The sequence below is a fragment of the Pan paniscus genome, chromosome 12 (assembly GCF_029289425.2).
Source record: "Pan paniscus chromosome 12, NHGRI_mPanPan1-v2.0_pri, whole genome shotgun sequence".
NCBI classification, from domain to species: domain Eukaryota; kingdom Metazoa; phylum Chordata; class Mammalia; order Primates; family Hominidae; genus Pan; species Pan paniscus.
This window is the reverse complement of record NC_073261.2, coordinates 125151282-125173174: the sequence shown is the minus strand read 5'-3', so window position 1 is coordinate 125173174 and position 21893 is coordinate 125151282. Positions and strand designations below refer to the sequence as shown.

Below are 21893 nucleotides of genomic sequence, written 5' to 3'. Positions count from 1 at the left end.
GATACAGCCTGAAAGCAGATCACCCATGAAAACATGTCATCTCCCAGTGTTCGGAATGCAGTCACGGTGACCTTCCTACAGAACAACTCTGTCTTTGTGGGGACTCTTTTGATGGGTGCGTGATGAGGATTGAGGGGAGAATGTCTGCATGCTGGCGAACACACACTGAACTGTGCTCATTTTTCACCTCAACACATTGGAAAAAAGTGTACTTTATTCACCTCTTAGTGATAAGAAAACTAGGGGCTCGGGGACAGGAAGCAAAAGGCTCAGAGTTGTAGAGCGAGTCATCGGTGGGCCTGGGAGCTGCACCCAACCCAATCCTCGGAAGATTAACAGCCCCTTTTCCACAGGGTATTTAACTGTGAAAGTAAGAGGGAGGAAAATGCAAGTGTCACAAGTCTGGATTTAGTTGGTTTATTCTTTCTCCCTGTATAATTTTTCCCCTCTTCTTCCTAACTCATTCGGCCAGAGGCTGGACTGCATGTGGACCCTGATGACATGGCACTTTGTTTCTGACCAGTCAGGACACACAAGAGGCCCGGCGCAAACACAACAAAGCCCGCAGACATTCTGTCCCAACGAAGAACAGACGCCACTCCACTTTCTAGCGTCTTGACGGGCTATCCAAGCGCGGAGTCAGTTTATAAGGTGGGTAACCAAGTCCCTGGAAGGCAATTGAGGCGCCCATTTCAGAAGAGTTACAGCCGTGGAAATTACCCAACAGTGCAGTTGGCTGAGAAGAGGAAAAAAGGTCAGGTTGTAAAGCTTTTTATTTTTCCATTTTCTAAGAGAAATTCATCATTGGAACTTGTAAAGTGGCCCAAGAGAGGCTGTAATTTGGGCCATTATAGCAGGTATGGGTGGCGTCTCTCAGCAAAGCTGACTGACTGACTGATGAGTGCTGTTTGCAATGACCTCCGCTGGAACATGTGAGTCCTGTAGGGTCGATTCCTAGATCACCGTCTACTGAGACACATTCCTGTCAGCATGGACTCACTGGTGCTATCCTGCTTAACAAAATTAGTGGCTCAAAAATAGCCACAGAAAGCCTAAGAGAAGAAAACAAGGATTTGAAAGTAGAAATGATGAATTTTGAATCTTCTGTTTTGTCTTAACAACTAGAATTCTAAAATGATTTTATGGACATAAGAATGCTTTAAGAAATTCAATAGGCATTTAGGGGTTTTATTTATCACTTTTATAAAGACTAAATTTCTAATAGTATTCACTTTTTGCCACATAGATGCATTAGGGGAAACAGATTTTTTTCATTCCCAATAATTATTCCCAGTACTGTTACACTATTTGACATTACCAAAAATTTAAATAGGTTATTACTGAGATATATTGGCAACTGGAGCTGCCAACATAAAAACTCTGTTTTTGAATAATGGGGGCCTGGGAGGCCTGCTCAGCACTGCAGCTTCTGTAACCTCCTGACATGGACGGTGACTCTGGTCTCGCAGACCCCAGGCCTGTGAGGGTCGTTCACCGCGGTAGAGGCTGCGTGGAGTCAGTGGAGGGAGCCCCTCAGCAGGGAGACAAGGACACAGCGGTTCCCATGGCCTTGTCAGTGCTTGATTGCATACTCTGTTTCCTTCCGTTAATTTTAGAATGAGAGCGCTCGCTGTGCTGTCTGTCACGCTGGTTATGGCCTGCACAGAAGCCTTCTTCCCCTTCATCTCAAGAGGGAAAGAGCTCCTTTGGGGTAAGTAGCAAACACATTGTGGTCTTCTGGCCTTATAAAGTTATTTTTCACACTTACTAAAATAGAGGGCATAATGGTAGCTCCTGAGAGTCAGTTTAGGCCCCTGTAGTGTATGCTTTGTTATGCTTAAGAAAAAAAAATTGTAATTCTTGATTTTAGAAGGATTGAAATACGTACATTTCTTTCTTTAAAAAAGAGCTGATTTTCCTTGGATGACACAATAGACAATTTTCACTTTTACCTATTCATATATTTGAAAAAAAAATTCTTTGGGAGTGTTTTTCTTCCTTTGCTACAGAATTATTTTTTATTAAATAACTTCTGTGATGTATTTTCTGGAATCAGTGTGCTACTATGTGAAAACAAGTTAAGAAAGCTACTGAGAGGCAGGGGTTAAAATAATCACAGATCAAACTCTTTGCTTTTCTTTTGATAAAATAAATAAAGTTCCAAACCCTGAGAACAAGTCTCACTGGAGTGAACACTGCAGGGGCATTTGCCTGGACATTTCACCCCATGGACACCGCTGGCCCCGGGAGCAGGTGACACCTCGCTGGGCAGGTCCCTGGGCCTCTGGACACAGTCCTGGAGCCCCTGGAGCAGGTGACACCTTGCCAGGCAGGTCCCTGGGCCTCTGCACACAGTCTCGGGGCCCCTGGAGCAGGTGACACCTTGCCAGGCAGGTCCCTGGGCCTCTGCACACAGTCTCGGGGCCCCTGGAGCAGGTGACACCTTGCTGGGCAGGTCCCTGGGCCTCTGGACACAGTCCTAGGGCCCCTGGAGCAGGTGACACCTTGCCGGGCAGGTCCCTGGGCCTCTGCACACAGTCCCGGGGCCCCTGGAGCAGGTGACACCTCGCTGGGCAGGTCTCTGGGCCTCTGCACATAGTCCCGGGGCCCCTGGAGCAGGTGACACCTTGCCGGGCAGGTCCCTGGGTCTCTGGACACAGTCTTGGGGCCATGGCACAGCACTGGCACCTCTGCCCTCACCAGCCTTTCCCAGGACTGGAGGCCTTGTCTGTCGTTCAGGGTCACAGAATATGGAGTCCTCGCTGCTCCCAGCCACACCCAGCCCAGCCTCCTGCTGGGGGCCACATTTTACCCCAATTTTTCTGCATCTCAGGACTTCACAACCATATTAGGAGCTGCAGTGAAGTCCATAACAGACTCGTAGGCTCCTTAAAAAACTCTCCCTCCACAGCCCCCAGGACGTCCTGGTCACTGCCCACTCTGAGATCAGGGAAGCCGTGGGGCCTCTCCCTGCCAGCTTCCATCCATGCCCCAAGGATGGGCTACTCACCCCTCATTCCTGTCCCTCACCTGCAAATGGAGAACACTGGAAAATTACTCATCACAGTCATTATTCGTGAGCAAGAATGAGATACTCCATTTAAAGTGGTGAATGCAGTACCTCGGCAATCACCAAAAAACAAAAAATAAAAATGGAGTCACAATATAAAGAACCTCAGGAAAAAGTGATTTTGCATCTTCCCAGAATAAATCAGTCACTCTGTCACCTGGAACATGCTAGATGTTCAGCCAATGGTTTGTAAATTAATTACTTTGTTATTTTATTTCATATTTAGTAGGACCTGGTTGTATAAAACCAGAGTAAAACATGTTAGAAGTCAAGAGCTAGTTATGAGCAAGTTGTTATACATGAGAGCTATTCAACAAAATATTTAAAACTTTGTAACATGTTTTTTAATTTTAAAAATCACATTTAAAAAGCCATCAGGAATGCAGTATCCACAGCTTTTGCTAAAACAGTTTTTAAAAATTATTTTTCCATCTCTGGGAGATTTGACCTTTTCGTTTTGCTTAAACTTTTGGTTGACACGTCATGAGTGCACAGGACGGCAGCTGACAACTGCCCCGCGTGCTGGGCACATGCTTCTGCCTGCTCCAATATTTCAAAGCTGACTTATTGTTTGCTTGAAATGTGAATGAGTTACTGAAAAAATATTATGTGTCTCACAGTATTTCTATTTTACAGCCTTTAATAGTCGTTTTGCAGCTTTAAATCTGTTTGGAAAATGATGCCCAATGACTGTGTGTGGGTTTATGTCACCTGTGCTCACAGACATGTGAAGCAAAAACCTTGGCCTGCTCCCCAGCCTCTGTGCAGGACAAGCCAAAGAGCAGGCAGCGGCAGGGCCAAGAGGATCCAGGCTTCCTCTGGACCACACACGGTCACCGTAAGCAGATGGTGCTCCGGGGGGTCCTGCTTGGTGGGTGGCTCACCCTTATGTGTCAGGCACCCATTTTACAGATCAAAACGTAGAGGTCTGGAAGTCTCAGAAGCAGCAAGGCTGTGGCCGCTCAGTCTCATGTCCCAGGTCTTTACAGAGAACCAACACACATCCTCATACTTGAAGCTCGATGATAAGTACTCAGCGAAAAGTATCAGGCCAGTGCCGTGACTCACATCTGCAGTCCCAACACAGTATCAGGCCAGTGCCGTGACTCACATCTGCAATCCCAACACAGTATCAGGCCAGTGCCGTGACTCACATCTGCAATCCCAACGCAGTATCAGGCCAGTGCCGTGACTCACATCTGCAATCCCAACACAGTATCATCAGGCCAGTGCCGTGACTCACATCTGCAATCCCAACACAGTATCAGGCCAGTGCCGTGACTCACATCTGCAATCCCAACACAGTATCAGGCCAGTGCCGTGACTCACATCTGCAATCCCAACACAGTATCATCAGGCCAGTGCCGTGACTCACATCTGCAATCCCAACACAGTATCAGGCCAGTGCCGTGACTCACATCTGCAATCCCAACACAGTATTAGGCCAGTGCCGTGACTCACATCTGCAATCCCAACACAGTATCAGGCCAGTGCCGTGACTCACATCTGCAATCCCAACACTTTGGGAGGCCGAGGCGGGAAGATCACTTGAGGCTAGGAGTTCAAGACCAGCCTGACCAACATGGCAAAACCCCATCTCTACTAAAAATACAAAAAAAAATTAGCTGGGCGTGGTGGTGCCCACCTGTCATCCCAGCTACTCGGGAGGCTGAGGCACGAGAATCAGTTGAACCCAGGAGGTGGAGGTTGCAGAGTCGAGATCACACCACTGCACTCCACTCTAGGTGACAGAGTGAGAATCCATCTCAAAAAAAAAAAAAAAAAAAAAAAAAAAGAGAGAGACAGAGAAAAAAAAAGAAAAGCATCAGTCCTGGATAGAGTTTAGGTTGTATCAACTTGTCTGCGAACTGTAGGAAGGTGAGAATAATAAGGGAAAGATCTCGGCCAGTGCTCAGACTGGGTGGGTGCAGGAGAGACTCTTGTTCCAGAGCAGGATCCCGTAGGGTCAAAGCACAAAGAGAAATAAACTTCAGCACCTGAAAATTCTGTAATAAGAGTCTTTGAAAATGGAAAAAAAAAAATCTATGCTTGACCATTGTTGTCTAAGAGAAGTTTGCTATCAATCCCTCCTCTAAAGCCCTGAACAGAATGTTCTTCACCAGAACCCTGTGTATTCATCACCACACAGGCTGAGAGGCATTCCAGCATTTGTGCAAAATCAAGATTTATGTGCAATTATCTTTATGGCAAATGTTCCACAAGTTATAGCTGTTAAAATAAGATGCAAATGAACAACAGGAAGCAGAGGCGCTGCCTGCAGCCTGGGAAAATTTGGGAAGCTAGCCTAATGAGTGAATTTGTTTTAAAAGGAAAGTTGGCAAACCTTATTCCAGTTCATTAAATTTCAACAGCAAGGATTAAAGTAAGAATCAACACACAACTCTAAACAGGAATCAAGCGCTTAGAATTAGGAGCAAAGCTCTGGCCCTGGGGGCTTATGGTTTTGGAGAAGAAAGATTTTGGCTTTCATATATATATTTTACATAAACCGCCTTTGGAACAAGGCAACTTCCTTCTTCTTTCTGAAATGTGGTATGTTCTTGCCTAATGTGTCCCTGAATCCCACCTCTTTTATGAACAATATGAATATGCATAAAGGAGAATTTGGGGGAACCGTGCCATGCGCCCCTCAGAGCAGGAGCAATCTTGAGAAGGCGCAGGCAGAGAGCAGCGGGCGGCTTCTCCAGAGCAAGTAATTAAGTCCCGTGACTCCCTAGAACTCAGTGTTCAGTTCTGAAAAAAAACTTGGGGTTCAAACTCCCTAAGTCTATGGTCCTTGCATCAGACGCCTCTTCCCTGGGACTGCTGGGAACCGAGGAAGGAAGGGCGCTGCAGAGCTAACGATAGCAAGGGGCTCAGAGCTGGCCACCCCAGCTCCCTGGTGGCAGGAGAGCTAATGTGAGCTGATGGAAACTGAGAAGCAGCAGATAAAGGAAAAGCCATCTGCCCTGCCTCTATTTGCCTAAAAGTAGAACATAAATCCGCAGAAGTGACCATTTCCCTCTCCAACAGAAAGGACAGAAATTCATCACCAGGGACCCCAGGCCCTCAACAGCCTGGAACCAGCCCCATAGGCATTTGTGTGGCAAACCTCTGCAGCCCTGGCCTCCCTTCCTGTAGTTGCCCCAGAGAGGCCTCCTCACAACGTGTTTCCTGGGAACTCGAAGTCCTTTGCTTTGGTCTTGCAGCTTCTTGGAAAATGATTGTTCTTTTGCTGAGGGGCTGTGCAGCAGAGTTCTAACGATCCGTTCAAGTTTCCATCTCGGGGCGCTCAGGGGTCTCCCTCGTGGAAGCAGGAGTCCAGGCTAATAACCCCTGTGAGTTTTCCTCCTGTGACTCTGCCTTTTGTCAGTCTAATTTCAATGCCCCAGAAAATTAATCTAAGATGCAGGGAGAGAAAAGGTTTCTTCTTCCCCTACAGATGGATGTCAGTCATCTCTATTCAGCCAAGAAGTAGTTAACCTAAACAATGAAAACACCACCAGTTCCAGTAGAGACTTGAGACTATCTGATGAGAGTTATGTGTCTCTGGGAGGAAGTTTTCAATACAGAAATGGATTTATTTTATGAAACGTAAAAGACTAATAATCTGCAAGCCTATAAGAATGTTATAATTCTGTAAAATATTTTACAATAAGAAAAGAAACTAGAGACTAAGCAACATATGATCAGTTAAACTTGAATAACAATATATTAATATTGGTCAATAACAGGGAATGATCTCTCTAGTAACTGCCGTTTCCAAGCATAGTAGAGAAGGATAAGCATGTTTCTTTGTATTTAATCAGTTGGTTCTTAAATAATTGTCAAGTGCCTGCTGAAAACCAGCCTTTGGTCTTGGTCGTGAATAGCGTAGAACTTTGCAGAGTCCTGAAGAGACTCTCAGTGATAGGGTGCATATACACAGGTGGTGTGAGTGACAGAGCTAATTTTTTTTCTGGTACCTAAAGATCAGCAGGATCAAAATTTCATAAAGGAAGAGCTGGGAGCTTGAGATTGACAATTTCATGAGATGAAGGATAAATTGTGCGTTACCTCCACAGCTCTGCAACATGGAAATTGGTCTTGGGCAGGCTGTGGACGTCCTGGATTCTGAGGAAGACCTGCACGCAATTCAGTGGGCATCAGGAGCCTTCAGATGCTTTCATCAAAGGCACAGGCACAAGCAGGCCTTGGTTTAGAAAGGTCACTTGGTGACAGCAGGAGGGACAGAAGGATGGTGGGGAGATCAGTGCAGGAGCCAGTCAAGAGCTCCTTCTACTAAGGCAGTAGAAAGTGAGACTGGCAAGGGCCAGGCAGGAGCAGAATGTTCTCCCAGAGATGTTATGGGGAAATTCACACCACATGGTGAGTGAAAGGCAAGGAAAGCCATGGCTGGGCTTCTTGCTTGGGGACTTGAGCTGGCAGGGTGGTTATTTCAGGCTATTAACACCCCTCAACAGGGAACAGAGGAGGATGGCGTGACTCAGGAGAGAAGTTCAAGTGGAAAACGGGCATTTGGGAGAGGACCAAAGGAGGGTGAGAGGAGAGGGCAAAGATCAGAGGAGCCAGAAATGCACCCGAGGTGACACTCACAGGAGGGAGACCATGGAGAGAAGAAAGCCACAGTGACCGAGGCTGAGAGAGACAGTGGCCAGAGACTGAAAGCAAAAGGCACAACGGCCGGGAGCACTGAACGCTTGCCAGGCCCTGGACCAAAAGCCGTGCAAACCTCTCTCTAAAACCATCCTAAGACGTAACTCTTTGCACTTGCCAGGCCCTCAGCCCAGAGCCGTGCAAACTTCTCTCTTCAGAGCACACTTGCGAGGCCCTCGGCCAAGAGCTGTGCAAACTTCTCTCTAAAACCATCCTAAGATGTAACTCTGCAGCTAGGAGAGAAAACCGCGCCAGGTGAAGTGAGCTGCCGCGTCACTCGGAGATTGATTTGTCTCACTCCAGAGCCCATGGCCGTCACCCCTCTGCCACTTAAGAATGCCGGCAACATCCCAAAAGCACCAGAGTCCTGGGGAGGTGGGGGGCAGGGGTGGTTACTGCATTTGGCAAATAAGCGGTCGTGACTGACCGCAGAATACAAAATGTGAGTTGAGTTGCCTGGGCAGTTGCAGTGGGTTTAGAAGGAAATAAGAGGAAAATAAAGGAAAATTCCAGGTGTCTTATATCTCAAGCTTCTGTGGGAACAGGAGGTTCCCTGATTCTTGAGAGCTGAAAGAAATCTCCATAAAGCCCGGAATGCTGGTCCTTGAGGTCCACACCTGCCACCGGTCCTGCGACGCCCAGGCCGCCCCTCCCCTCTCGGCTCCTACTCACTCTTGGTGGCATCGTCCCACATTGCACTGTCCCAAGCACGCACACACTGGCGTAAAGCCAGGTCCCCTCTTCAGATTCCACACCCAGAGCCTGCAGCTCTGACGGCTGTGCTGGGGGTCCCCGGCGAGCTGTGAGCCCGTGCTAGGTGTTCCTCCCTCCCTCCTGCCCTTGCCCCAGGGAGCCCCACACCGGGGGGCTCTGTTCATTGCTCTCTGCCCAACCCTGAGGGGTCACCCTCTGCCCCAAGTGCTTAACCACTGGTTACTCATCCCAGAACCCAAGAGAGATCCAGCACGGAGGTTTTCTTAACTTTGCTGTATCACACTGTAAGAAACTGGGTGGCCAACGGAACAGACGCAGCAGGGCAGAGTGAGCAGGAAGAAGTGATCCTGGGGAATTTGTGTGCTCCTTGGGTGGGGACGAGCATGGAAGGCGCGTAGGGCTGAAGCCTTGAAGACCCTGCAGGCGCCTCTCCTGGACCGACATTGTGCAGGCGCCGCGCTGGACCGACCTCGCGCAGGCGCCTCTCCTGGACAGACCTCGTGCAGCCGCCTCTCCTGGACCGACATTGTGCAGGCGCCACGCTAGACCGACGTCGTGCAGGCGCCTCTCCTGGACCGACATTGTGCAGGCGCCGCGCTGGACCAACCTCGCGCAGGCGCCTCTCCTGGACAGACCTCGTGCAGCCGCCTCTCCTGGACCGACCTCGTGCAGGCGCCTCTCCTGGGCCGACCTCGTGCAGGCGCCTCTCCTGGGCCGACCTCGTGCAGCCGCCTCTCCTGGACCGACCTCGTGCAGGCGCCTCTCCTGGGCCGACCTCGTGCAGGCGCCTCTCCTGGGCCGACCTCGTGCAGGCGCCTCTCCTGGGCCGACCTCGTGCAGCCGCCTCTCCTGGACCGACCTCGTGCAGGCGCCTCTCCTGGACCGACATTGTGCAGGCGCCACGCTAGACCGACGTCGTGCAGGCGCCTCTCCTGGACCAACATTGTGCAGGCGCCGCGCTGGACAGACCTAGTGCAGGTGCCGCGCTGGACCGACCTCACGCAGGCGCCTCTCCTGGACAGACCTCGTGCAGCCGCCTCTCCTGGACCGACCTCGTGCAGCCGCCTCTCCTGGACCGACCTCGTGCAGGCGCCTCTCCTGGACCGACATTGTGCAGCCGCCTCTCCTGGACCGACCTCGTGCAGCCGCCTCTCCTGGACCGACCTCGTGCAGCCGCCTCTCCTGGACCGACCTCGTGCAGGCGCCTCTCCTGGGCCGACCTCGTGCAGGCGCCTCTCCCGGACCGACATTGTGCAGACGCCGCGCTGGACCGACCTCGAGCAGGCACCTCTCCTGGACCGACATTGTGCAGATGCCGCGCTGGGCCATGGGGAGAGTGAGAGCCCGGTGTGCCCTTCAGGGACTTCTATTTGCTTTTAGGAGCCAATTCATTCCTTTGGTGAAGTATTGATGCTACACATGTGAATTTAGTAACAGGACTGACGTGTGAACATGGCCAGAAACACTTGCCGTCTTCCTGTTACCGCGTCCGGAACTTCACGTTGATACCCAGAAATGGGATCTTAACCTCTTAAACATTCCAGGTGCTAAAACAAATAACATAGGAGTGTTTTCATTGGAAACTGCTGGTATAGTGGAATTATTTTATCTTTTATTAAGTGCACAAGACAGGCAAATCTTATCAACTTTACCACTAGCTCAGGTAACCAGTGATGAATGTTCAGAACAAAAGTTATTCAGAATCATTTGAAGTGGTTTGGGCAAGTGCGAAATTAAGGTGAGCAGCTCTCATCCCATCCTCCAGGCAGCTCCGTGCAGTGGGGGTGGACGCCCCTCTGTAGCGGGGAAGTGAAGGCCTGTGGAGGGGAAGCGACCCCGGGACCTGGCTGCCTGCCTGTCCCGGAAGCCACGTGGGCATCACCACAGCAAGATGGGCTTGAGGGACAAAGCAACACTGTCAATGAATCGCTGAACTGTCATTGCGCTTTGACTGTGTGATATTCTGTTCCGTAGGAAAGCCTGAGGAGTCTCGTGTCTCTAGCGTCTTGGAGGAAAGCAAGCGCCTGGTGGACACCGCCATGTACGCCACGATGCAGAGGTGAGCCTTGCGGAGGGGCCGCCGCCCCGAATGCCACCTACAGGCGCATCCTCCCTGACATCCACACACGTGTGGCCTAATTTTCGCAATTGCAGATGAAAACCTGAAGCTTGCCATTGTTAATTTACTTCCCCAGTGTCATGTGAAAGCAGCAGACAGAACTGGTATTTAATCTCCAATCCTTTCTTAAGCAAGACACAAAGGAAGAGCACCCTGATGCAATTAGCAATTACGTATATCCTGGTTAAAAGACAGTAGAGGCTGACGTCCTGATAGCAAAACCAGCCTCTCTTCTCCAGGATTAGGACAGATTAAGGAGGAAAAGAGAGACCTAGATCCCAGATCTTTGGTGTTGTGATATAACTGTAACATTACCTGTGGCATAGAATAAAGAATTAAATGGGGCTCTCCCCCATTTTTGAAATAATTAGCATTTGTAATTATATAACAGACACCACTATTAAGAATATTGTGGTCTCATATTACCTGTCTAGAAAAAGAAAAGAAAAACAAAAAACAAAAAACCTGTAAAGTAGTTTGCCCTCCCAAGCTTATTATTTTGTAGGAAGTTGACTAATAATTATATAAGTTCTCGACATACAAAATATCAAAAGACAGCAGTTAATTTATTCCAAATTTCTATTATTCCAGCCAGAAAAATACCTTACTGTTCATATTGGCTGCAAACAAATTATTATTTATTTTCTAAAAATTGAATCAAAGGGAAAAGAAAGAGAAACACTATTTCTCATAAACTCACGCACACTTTAATATGTCTAAAATGGGCAGGAATTCCTGGGGAAGACATGGCAGTGGGGGTGGATACCAAGTGCGTAGTAAGAAGTGTGTGCTGCTCTCTTAGTAACAATTTGTGAACCCAAGTATCTAAGACAGATCTCAGTCAATTTAGAACGTTTATTTTAACAAGGATAAGGATGCACCCGTGTGACGCAGTGTCAGGAGGTCCTGAGGACATGTGCCCAAGATGGCTGGGGCACAGCTTGCTTTTACACATCTTAGAGAGACATAAGACATCAATCAATACGTGTCAGATTTACATGGTGGGGAGCTTCCAGGTCATAAGTAGATGTAACAGTTTTCTGACTGACAATCAGCTGAAGGAATTATTATCAGTAGGACGGAATGTCTGGGTTATGTTAAGGGGTTATGGACACCAAGGTTTTATGAGCTTCACAGAGAAGAGATGGTGAATGTTTCTTATCAGACTTAAGGTCTGTGTTGATGTTGATGCTGGAGGGGTAGAAGGAGGTGTGTCTGACCCACCACCTTCCATCGTGACCTGACCCAGCTTTTCAGGCTAACTTTGGAATGCTCTTGGCCGAGAGGTGGGATCCACTCAGGTGGTTAGGCGAGGACATTAGAATTTTATTTTTGGTTTACAAATTGCATGTTAACAGAACCCTTTTGAAATCAATGCCTTGATCCTAAGGATGCATTAGAGTGAGGGAAGACCAGGAGAGGCATCAACTGGGGAGACTATTGGAAAGATTTGCCTTTTGCTGGCTCTCAAAAAATACAGTATACTATACACCTATTCCAACTATGTTTCTTTCCTTAAGAAATACTGTTTCTACTGTGGAACAGTCATTGTTCTAGATGCCGGGATACAGAGATGAGTTCGACCATTTCATATTCTCAGAAGTCCGTGCTCCTTCTGTAAAGTCATTGTTCTAGATGCCGGGATACAGAGATGCGTTAGATCATTTCATATCCTCAGAAGTCTATGCTCCTTCTGTAAAGTCATTTTTCTAGATGCTGGGATACAGAGATGAGTTTGATCATTTCATATCCTCAGAAGTCCATGCTCCCTCTATAAAGTCATTGTTCTAGATGCCGGGACACAGAGATGAGTTTGATCATTTCATATCCTCAAAAGTCCGTGCTCCTTCTGTAAAGTCATTGTTCTGGATGCTGGGATACAGAGATGAGTTCGATCATTTCATATCCTCAAAAGTCTGAGCTCCTTCTATGCAGTCATTGTTCTAGATGCCGGGATACAGAGATGAGTTAGATGATTTCATATTCTCAGAAGTCCGTGCTCCTTCTGTAAAGTCATGTTCTAGATGCCAGGATACAGAGATGAGTTCGATCATTTCATATTCTCAGCAGTCTGTGCTCCTCCTGTAAAGTCATTGTTCTAGATGCCGGGATACAGAGATGAGTTAGATCATTTCATATCCTCAGAAGTCCGTGTTCCTTCTGTAAAGTCATGTTCTAGATGCCGGGATACAGAGATGAGTTAGATCATTTCATATTCTCAGAAGTCCGTGCCCCTTCTGTGCAGTCATTTTTCTAGATGCCGGGATACAGAGATGCGTTAGATCATTTCATATTCTCAGAAGTCCGTGCCCCTTCTGTAAAGTCATTGTTCTAGATGCCGGGATACAGAGATGCGTTAGATCATTTCATATCCTCAGAAGTCTATGCTCCTTCTGTAAAGTCATTGTTCTAGATGCTGGGATACAGAGATGAGTTAGATCATTTTCTATCCTCAGAAGTCTGTACTCCTTCTGTAAAGTCATTGTTCTAGATGCGGGATACAGAGATGCGTTAGATCATTTCATATTCTCAGAAGTCTATGCTCCTTCTGTAAAGTCATTGTTCTAGATGCCAGGATACAGAGATGAGTTCGATCATTTCATATCCTCAGAAGTCTGTGCTCCTTCTGTAAAGTCATTGTTCTAGATGCCGGGATACAGAGGTGAGTTTGATCATTTCATATACTCAGAAGTCCATGCTCCTTCTGTAAAGTCATTGTTCCAGATGCCAGGATACAGAGATGAGTTCCATCATTTCATATTCTCAGAAGTCCGTGCTCCTTCCATAAAGTCATTTTTCTAGATGCCGGGATACAGAGATGAGTTTGATCATTTCATATCCTCAGAAGTCCATGCTCCTTCTGTAAAGTCGTTGTTCTAGATGCTGGGATACAGAGATGAGTTCGATCATTTCATATCCTCAAAAGTCCATGCTCCTTCTGTAAAGTCATTGTTCTAGATGCCGGGATACAGAGATAAGTTAGATCATTTCATATTCTCAGAAGTCCATGCTCCTTCTGTAAAGTCATTGTTCTAGATGCCAGGATACAGAAATGCATTAGATTATTTCATATTCTGAAAAGTCCATGCTCCTTCTGTAAAGACAGACACCTGAAGAAGGCACTTCATTTAGGGATGAATTTATTAGATCATCAGGAAACATGATGGTTTGTTGGTTGGAGAACTGACTTACTTTGAGTAAAAGTTTTAATAATAATAAAATACTTTTATCCTTCAAAACACATCTAGTTACTTTAGAGCCGAAAAGGAAAAAAAAATAACTTTTCTAAAAGATAATATCCAAAACTAGAGTGTGCCTAAATCATTTCTTCCACTCACTCATGGACAGTGGTATGGCCCTAGGCTTTTGGAAAGCGATAGGAAAGCACAGAACCTGCCTACGGAAGGGTTTACGAAAAGGGAGAGTCTGAGACCACCCTACCCCCCTCATTCATCACTTCACTTACCTGGGTAGCATGGGGCCAGGGACAAAGGGACTTTGCTCCCAAGGTTGATGGGGCCAGAGTTTTAGTGTTTACGCTCATTCCCTGAGACCAGCTCCCATAGAGCAATGGAAAGGAGACCAGGGCAGGCTGCACACAGAAGGGGCCACATCTGGGGAGGGGGGCCCTGTGCCTGGGGACCCAGATCTTTACGATGTGCAGTGAGCATGCCGGCCCAGGCTCTGGGGAAGAGCATCCCTGTTTGACTGGAGAGTGCAGTGTGTTCTGAAGGAAGATATGATGTCCAGGGAGGCAGAGGGGGAGGGTTCTGGGGCCTGCGGCCCAGGCTGCATCAGCAACCAGGTTCACCTGCAGCAGCCAGACCCTGTGAGGGAGGCAGGCATTGTGTCTGGGCCACCTGGCCAGGTGTGGCTGGTAGTGAGTGGCCCCATGAGTGTGTGGGGGTGAGGGTGAGTGTGCCCTTGACCTGGCAGGCACCCCTCGGACAGGGCAGTGTGCTTTTCTCCCACCATGGCAAAGAGCGGGCACTGCAGATCTGCTCCCTCCACCTGCCGTGAGAGTGGGAGCAACTGTCTCCCTTTCTCCGCTTCGTAATTTTATAATTTCGGCATGGACAGAAGAAGCGTCTGCATGAGGAGGCTGTGGGTCCGGGAGACCAGAGGCCGAGGAACCAAATGCTCCCATCAGTCTCAGTTGCTCACCCCATGGTCTGTCACTCCTTGAGCAGTAAATTCATTCCCTTTTAGCATTCAGGGACCATTTCCAATATTCACAATTTGCTGTGAGTTCCAGGGTGTATTCAGCCTGGAATATCTGCATCTAGATTGGTGATACCATTTGAGTCTGTTTACTGTTCATGGTGAAACACTCTGGGCATTACTGGGATGACAGACAGAAGAGCTAAGGGAGTGTTATTATTTAATCAAATGAAGCTATTGGATGATGTCCCCAAACCAAGAGCCATCCGGAGAATTCGTGGGAACATATATTTGATGCATGGCTCTGTGTGGGCTCTTGACATTAAGAATGCGAAACCAGCTAGAGTCAAAATTTCCCTAATTTGAGTTTGATTTTCAGATATTTTGCTGCAATTAAGAGCCTGAAAGTGTCACCTATTAATACCTTGCTTATGTTCTGAAGCTGAGGTCTTAAAGTAACATGCAGCCCTGGGCTGGGCTGCAAACTGTCTGCATTCAGAATGACCCATGGCTGGGGCCCCTGGGAAATAGCAGCAGATGAACAGAGCAGACTGTGGCTTGTGGGGTGGTTGAAGCACCTTTCCAGGCTCTCCTGAACTGAGCTCCCCACAGGCTGGGCTCTGCAGAACATGGACATGACGGGAAAGTGACCAGCCAGCAAGGGAGAGTCCTCTGAGCTACACGGCAGTTGCAGGGACAGGAAGGGCTGGCATGGGCAGCATGGCCTGGGGACCTATCCAGGGGATCCACTGGGTGATACCCTCCACGTCACTGTCAAGAGCTGAGCTCAGTTTCCCAGACCCCTGCTTTCCTGACGTACCCCTTTTGGGCCCAGATTGTGTTGTCCCATGGGTGCCAGGCAAAAGAAGGGATGAGACAGGTGAGCCCTCGAGTGGGTGCAGGTGATGTTCTAGGAAGCAGAGAAAGTGGATTTCATCAAAAGGAGCACCCTTGGCCTTCAGATCTCCAGAGAATTCTCGTTCTTCCTATTAGCCAAATGTCTTGCTCAGATAGATTTTAGATAAATGTCTCCAAGGAAAGCACGCGTTTTGGGGAGGGTTGCTATCCTGTCTACCATGGCGAGTCCTGGGGAACCTGCACAGGTACTTACACTCTGGCTGTGCTGCTGCTGTGACTGACAATGTCACTTGTGTCTGGGCCGAGAGTCTCCTGTCTTTGGCTGGCATCCATGAACTATGGCTGGCTAATGTGTTAGTTATAAGTAGCTATAATTTCAGTGTCCTCAAAGTTCATGACTATATAGTACCTTTTACAAACACGTCAGCAGATATAAAACACGTGTTTTATATTTTAAGTTAAATGTCATATGCATTTGTATGTACATGAAGTTATTTCTAATATATATGGTGAGTGATTTGCCCCATCCCGTTGGTGATAAGGGAGTTTTTGCTCAGTTACTTCACGTGAGATCTGGTTGTTTAAAATTCTGTGGCATCTCCCCCACTCTACTCTCCTGCTCCTGCTCTTACTCTGGGACCTGATCACTCCCCATTCAACTTCTGCCGTGGTTGTCGGCTTCGTGAGGCCCTCACCAGAAGCCAGGCAGGTGCAGGAGCCATGCTTATATAGCCAGAAGAACCGTGAGCCAATTAAACTTCTTTTCTGGGTAAATTACCAAGTCTCAGGTATTTCTTTATAGCAATGTGAAAATGGCCTAACACAGAAAATTGGTACTGAGGAGTAGGGTGTTTCTATAAAGATACCTGAAATTGTGGGAGTGGCTTTGGAACTGTGTAATGGCAGGGGTTGGAAGAGTTTGGAGGGCTGAGAAGAAGACAGAAAGACAAGGGAAAGTTTAGAACTTCCTAGAGACTTGCCAAATGACTGTGACCAAAACGCGGGTAGAAATAGGGACAGTGAAGGCCAGGCTGACATGGTCTCAGATGGAAATGAGGAACTTACTGGGAACTGGAGGTAGAGGTCGCCTGTGCTATGCCTCAGCAAAGAGCTTGGCTGCATTGTGTCCAAGTCGTGGGCATCTATGGAAATTTGAACTTACGAGTGATGACTTGGAGTATCTGGCAGAAGAAATTTCTATGCAGCAAAGAATTCAAGGGGTGGTCTGGCTTCTTCTAACAACCAACCATCAGATATGAGAGCAAAGAAATGATTTGTATTTGGAACTTATATTTAAAAGGGAAGCAGAGCATAAACATTTGGAAAATTTGCAGGCTAGCCACCTGATAGACAACAATATCCTGTTTTCAGGGAAAGAATTAAAGGGGGTTGTTGGAGTAACCATTTACTAGAGAGACTAGCATGACTAAAAGGGAGCCAAGTGCTACTATCCAAGACAATAGGAAAAGGGCCTCGAAGAAAGCATGGTATAAGTCCTCAGGACAGCCCTTACTGTAACAAGGCCAGAGATCTAGGAGGAAAGACTGACTTCAGAGTCTAGACCTTGGGCCTCTTTGTCCTGTGCAGCCCAGGGACACTGATCCCTGTATCCCAGCTACTCTGGCTCTGGGCTTGGCTCAGAGGGGCCCAGGTACTACTCAAGCCACAGCTTGAACAGTCCGAGCCGTAAGTGTCTATAGCTTTCACACGGTGTTCAGCCTTCAGGCTCACAGAATGCAGGAGTTAAGGAGGCTTAGTAGCTTCCCCTAGATTTCAGAGAATCCATGAAAAAGCCTAGTGCCCAGGTAGAAGCCTACTTCAGGGGCAAAGCCCTCTCAGAATGACTCTACTAGGGCCATGCTGAGGGGGAATGTGAGGTTGAAGCCCCCACACAGAGTGCCCACTGAGACACTGCTTAATGGAGCTGTGGGAAGGGGGCCATCGCCCCGCAGACCCCAGAATGGTAGATCCACCAGCAGCTTGCACTCTGCACCTGAAAAAGCCTCAAGTGCTCAACTCCAACCCATGAGAGCAGCCAGGTGGGCTGTGTTCAGGGAAGCCACAGGGGCAGAGCTGCCCAAGGCTATGGGAGCCCATTCCTCACACCAGGGTACAGGACACGGAGTCAAAGGAGATTGTTTCAGAGCTTTAAGATTTAATGAATTGCCTGCTGAGTGTAGACTGGTGTGGGGCCTATCAAGCCTTCCTGTTGGCTGATTTCTCCCTTTTAGAATGGAAAAATATACCCAATGCTGGTGCCCCCATTGTATCTTGGAAACATATAACTGCTTTTTTATCTCAGAGGCTCATAGGTAGAAGGACCTCATCTCCAGATGAGACTTTGGACTTGGGATTTTGAGTTAATGCCAGAATAAATTAAGACTTTGGGGGACAGTTGCGAAGGCACAGTTGTATTTTGGAATGTGAGAAAGGTGTGGGATTTGGGGGAACGGGTAGAATAATAAGGTGTAGATGCTTTTCCCCCTTAAATCTCATGTTAAAATGTGATTCTGGATGTTGGAGGTGAGGCCTGGTGAGAGGTGATTGGATCACAAGGGCAAATCCCTGATGAATGGTTTAGCCCCATCCTCTTGGTGATGAGTCAGTTCTTGCCCAGGAAGTCCATGTGAGACCTGGTTGTTTTACGTTGTGTGGCACCTGCCCGCTTGACCTCTTGCTCCTTCTCTCACCATGTGAGACACCTGCTCCTGCTGCACCTTCCACCATGACTGTGGCTTCCCGAGGTCTCCCCAGAAGCCAAGCAGATCCTGGGTCCATGTTTGCACAGCCCGCAGAACTTTGAGCCAATTAAATCCCTTTTCCTTATAAATTACCCATTCTCCGGTATTTCTTTACAGCAATGCAAAAAATAGGTTAACAAGTAAGCTTTTTAAAAATTTATTTTTATTGTATATATTTCTGATGTGCAAAATGATGTTTTGATATACAAATACATAATGAAATGATCACTACCGTCAAACAAAATTAACATACCCATCACCTTCCGTAGTGATTGGTGTGTACATGTGGTGAGAGCACTTAAAATCTCTCTTAGCACATTCGTTTTTAGTATTCAATATTATTAACTACGGGAGGAATACAAGTGCTTAGCACAGCACCTAAAACTTTATTTTCACTCAGTAAGCACTATGTATTTTGGGGTTATTATTAATAAACAAAAATATAAACAATGCATTTAATTATGGCAGAACAACTGAAGAGAACAACTAGGTCACTTTTCCCAAAGCCACAGTGGGTGATTCTGAGCCCTGAGCCTCATGTCTAACTTGCAGAGGGAAGGAGGTTCTCCTGCCAGCTCTGTAGTTCTGTCTGGCGTCTGACACTCGCACACCTGCCAACACCTCCCCCACTCTACTCTCTTGCTCCTGCTCTTGCTCCAGGACCTGTCCACTCACACACCTGCCGTGGTCACTTGGGCGGTGCTGGCCTCCTGTCAGCTGGAGAGGCCCCGCCCTGCAGGCGACTCAGCCAGGGCAGCTGTCTGGAGCCCCCAGAGCACAGTCCGCTGTGGTCACTCTGCTTCTTCTTTGAGGCCTGGCCCTGCCAGCTTTGCTGCCAAAGGTGATTGACTCAACACTCAGACAAGAAGGATGGTGAACTTGATGTAGTCCTCCCTTGGGTCCTGGGGACTCAGTAATTCCATTCTGCAGGTGCCTGGACAATGCTCTGATCCACCCAGGTGTTGGCAGCATTGTTGCAAAGGTCACCTCTGTGCTTTCTCTCCAGGTTCCCCAGGTCCTCAAATGCTAGTAGGCAAGCCAGTTGTGAAACCTTGGATTGGTTCCGTGTAGCTGCTGCTGCTGAGAATCTAAAAAGGCCAGGTGCCTATGTGGGAGACCAGGAGTAAGGGGAGGCCTACAGGTGAGGGGAGGCCCCACGTGTGGAGAGGCCTGCAGGTGAGGAGAGGCCTGCAGGTGAGGGGAGGCCTGCAGGTGAGGGGAGGCCTGCAGGTGAGGAGAGGCCTGCAGGTGGGGTGAGGCCTGCAGGTGGGGTGAGGCCTGCAGGTGAGGTGAGGCCCCAGGTAAGGAGAGGCCTGCAGGTGAGGGGAGGCCTGCAGGTGAGGAGAGGCCTGTAGGTGAGGGGAGGCCTGCAGGTGGGGTGAGGCCTGCAGGTGAGGAGAGGCCTGCAGGTGAGGGGAGGCCCCAGATGAGGAGAGGCCTGCAGGTGAGGGGAGGCCCCAGATGAGGAGAGGCATTCAGATGAGGCAGGCTTCACATATTTCTTCTTCTATGAGGGTGTGTTTAGCTCTCACTGTGAACAGCTTTGCTGCCCCGTTCTAGGGCTGCATTGAGCCAATGCTCTGCACTGGAGTGGGAAGGGAAGAAGTTGGAGCTGGGACACATGCAGCTTCTGCAGGCTTTGGCTCTGAGATCAGGGCAGGGCCATGCACTCCCCAGTATCCTGTCTCATTAGCTGGGACATAAACAAATCATGTCTCGGTTTGGATGTGATGGCCTGTCCGCAATTGTTATGAGAATTCAATTCATTCTGATTTGGCAGTTTTGTAAAGGGCAAGTCTGTGCCATTTTCCTCATCATTCAATACTGATGCGTCACTTACACCCTATTCCCGTTCCTAAACCCGATGACCCCGTGGACAGCAACTGCACATGTTTTACCTGTGCACACCCCGCAGTGCCTGTCACATTGTCTGGGACACAGTAGTTACTCAATAAATGTCTGCTTAATTAATTAGTAATTAAGTACCAAAGCTACCATAGACAAATAATCTATTTTATATCTTCTTTATGTGCCATAGAAACCTCAAGAAAAGAGGAATCCTTTCTCCAGCTCAGCTTCTGTCTTTTTCCAAACTTCCTGAGCCAACAAGTGGAGTGATTGCCCGAGCAGCAGAGATAATGGAAACATCAATACAAGCGATGAAAAGAAAAGTCAACCTGAAAACTCAACAATCACAGCATCCAACGGGTAATGTGTGCCCCTCTCCCCACTGAGAAGCGGCAACTCCCGAAGGAGGACGCCTTGACTTTGTCCAGGGGCTGCTTGCTCAGGGCATGTTTTTTACTTGAGACCAAGCAGGATGGGACTCCAGCTCTTTCAAAGCATACAAGCTGCAATTTTTAAAAATGCTTACCAAACAGTCTCAATATCTTATTTTTGTTACTCTGGAAAATAGCTATTTCTCTCCTATCCAAATCAAATTTGAAAAGTAGCTCAATAAGCTAAACATCCATTTTTATGGTATGAAATAATTTAGGAATTTTCCCATAGCCCCCCTCTTAGTTAAAACTTGGCAAGCTCATTCATAAAATCTCTTCAGTGAAAGGACTTCATGTGTGAGGCAGCGCATTGCAGGGAGCCCCATCTTCCCACTGAGTTGCTGGTGCCTCAGCAGAACTACCCAGGACCTTTGAGAGCCAATTTACTCATCTCAAATGAGGACAGTGGCACTGCTCACTCCGATGGCTATCAGAAGACCAGTGCATAAACCAGGAGCAAATGTCATTATTTCTTCAGCTCTAAAGCACTCTATGGGCATAAGATACTGAGATGGTAATGCAGGCAGTCAAAAGGCATATTGGTGCTTCCTATGATGCAGAGCGAGTCAGCGAAATGTCTTTTTAATTAATTTATCGAGAATTTTTTCTCTGCAGCGCCATGAGCTACTTGGCCTCTGAGTTCTTCCTTCTAACTAGCTATAGATCAATTTGGTGCTGGTTACTTAGCTTTTAGAATAAGACAAACTTGGCTAAATCAGTATTGACCAGAATTCTCAAATCCTAAACTTAACAGTGAAGTTTAATTAATTTCATAGCAAGCTAAGATTCATTTGAAATGTCCTTTCTTTCAAACCATATGGCTGAACGATGTTTCTAAGAACTCTTGGTCCACTGTCCTGTTATGGGACACTGTCCTGTCCACTGTCCTGTCAGGCCTCCTATGGAAATGGCAGTTCCTGACATCAGAAGATGTGGGTCTTTCTGGTCCATGCCTTAGAGCCACATGCTCACTGCCGGGTCTGTAGACATAGATGTTTAGGAGAATAGGCTGAGGTATTTGGTCCAGGCTGTAATGTAGAACTTAAGGACTCCATAATTTAGAATGTTTTAAAATGATTTCCGTTGTGAGCATAGCCCATCTAGAAAATTTAGAACACGAGGAACCTAAAAGAGGTTTCCCATTACTTCATCACCAAGCCAGAATTCCATTAAAGGTCAGTGCCTGTCCTTCTAGGCTGCTCCTTCCTGTTGGTCTTGTGTGTTACATGACTATGACCTAATAGTTCTTTTCTTTTTTTTTTTTTTTTTTGTTGAGATGAAGCCTCGCTCTGTCG

The 21893-nt window shown here is 47.7% G+C and overlaps 1 protein-coding gene across 4 annotated transcripts in view; it reads left to right on the top strand.

Annotated features, from left to right (window-relative positions):
* Positions 1–1617: 1617 nt before the first annotated feature.
* TPO (thyroid peroxidase) overlaps positions 1618–21893 on the top strand; it is a 127364-nt gene continuing 107088 nt past the window's right edge. For 3 of the 4 annotated variants that reach the window (XM_063594675.1, XM_063594674.1, XM_063594673.1), the window contains exons 1-3: positions 1618–1711; positions 10415–10499; positions 20358–20527. In XM_063594675.1, the coding sequence (XP_063450745.1) occupies positions 1618–1711; positions 10415–10499; positions 20358–20527 (349 nt within the window). Of the gene's footprint in view, positions 1712–10262; positions 10500–20357; positions 20528–21893 lie in introns of those variants that run through there. The other variant, XM_063594672.1, reaches the window with a different exon arrangement.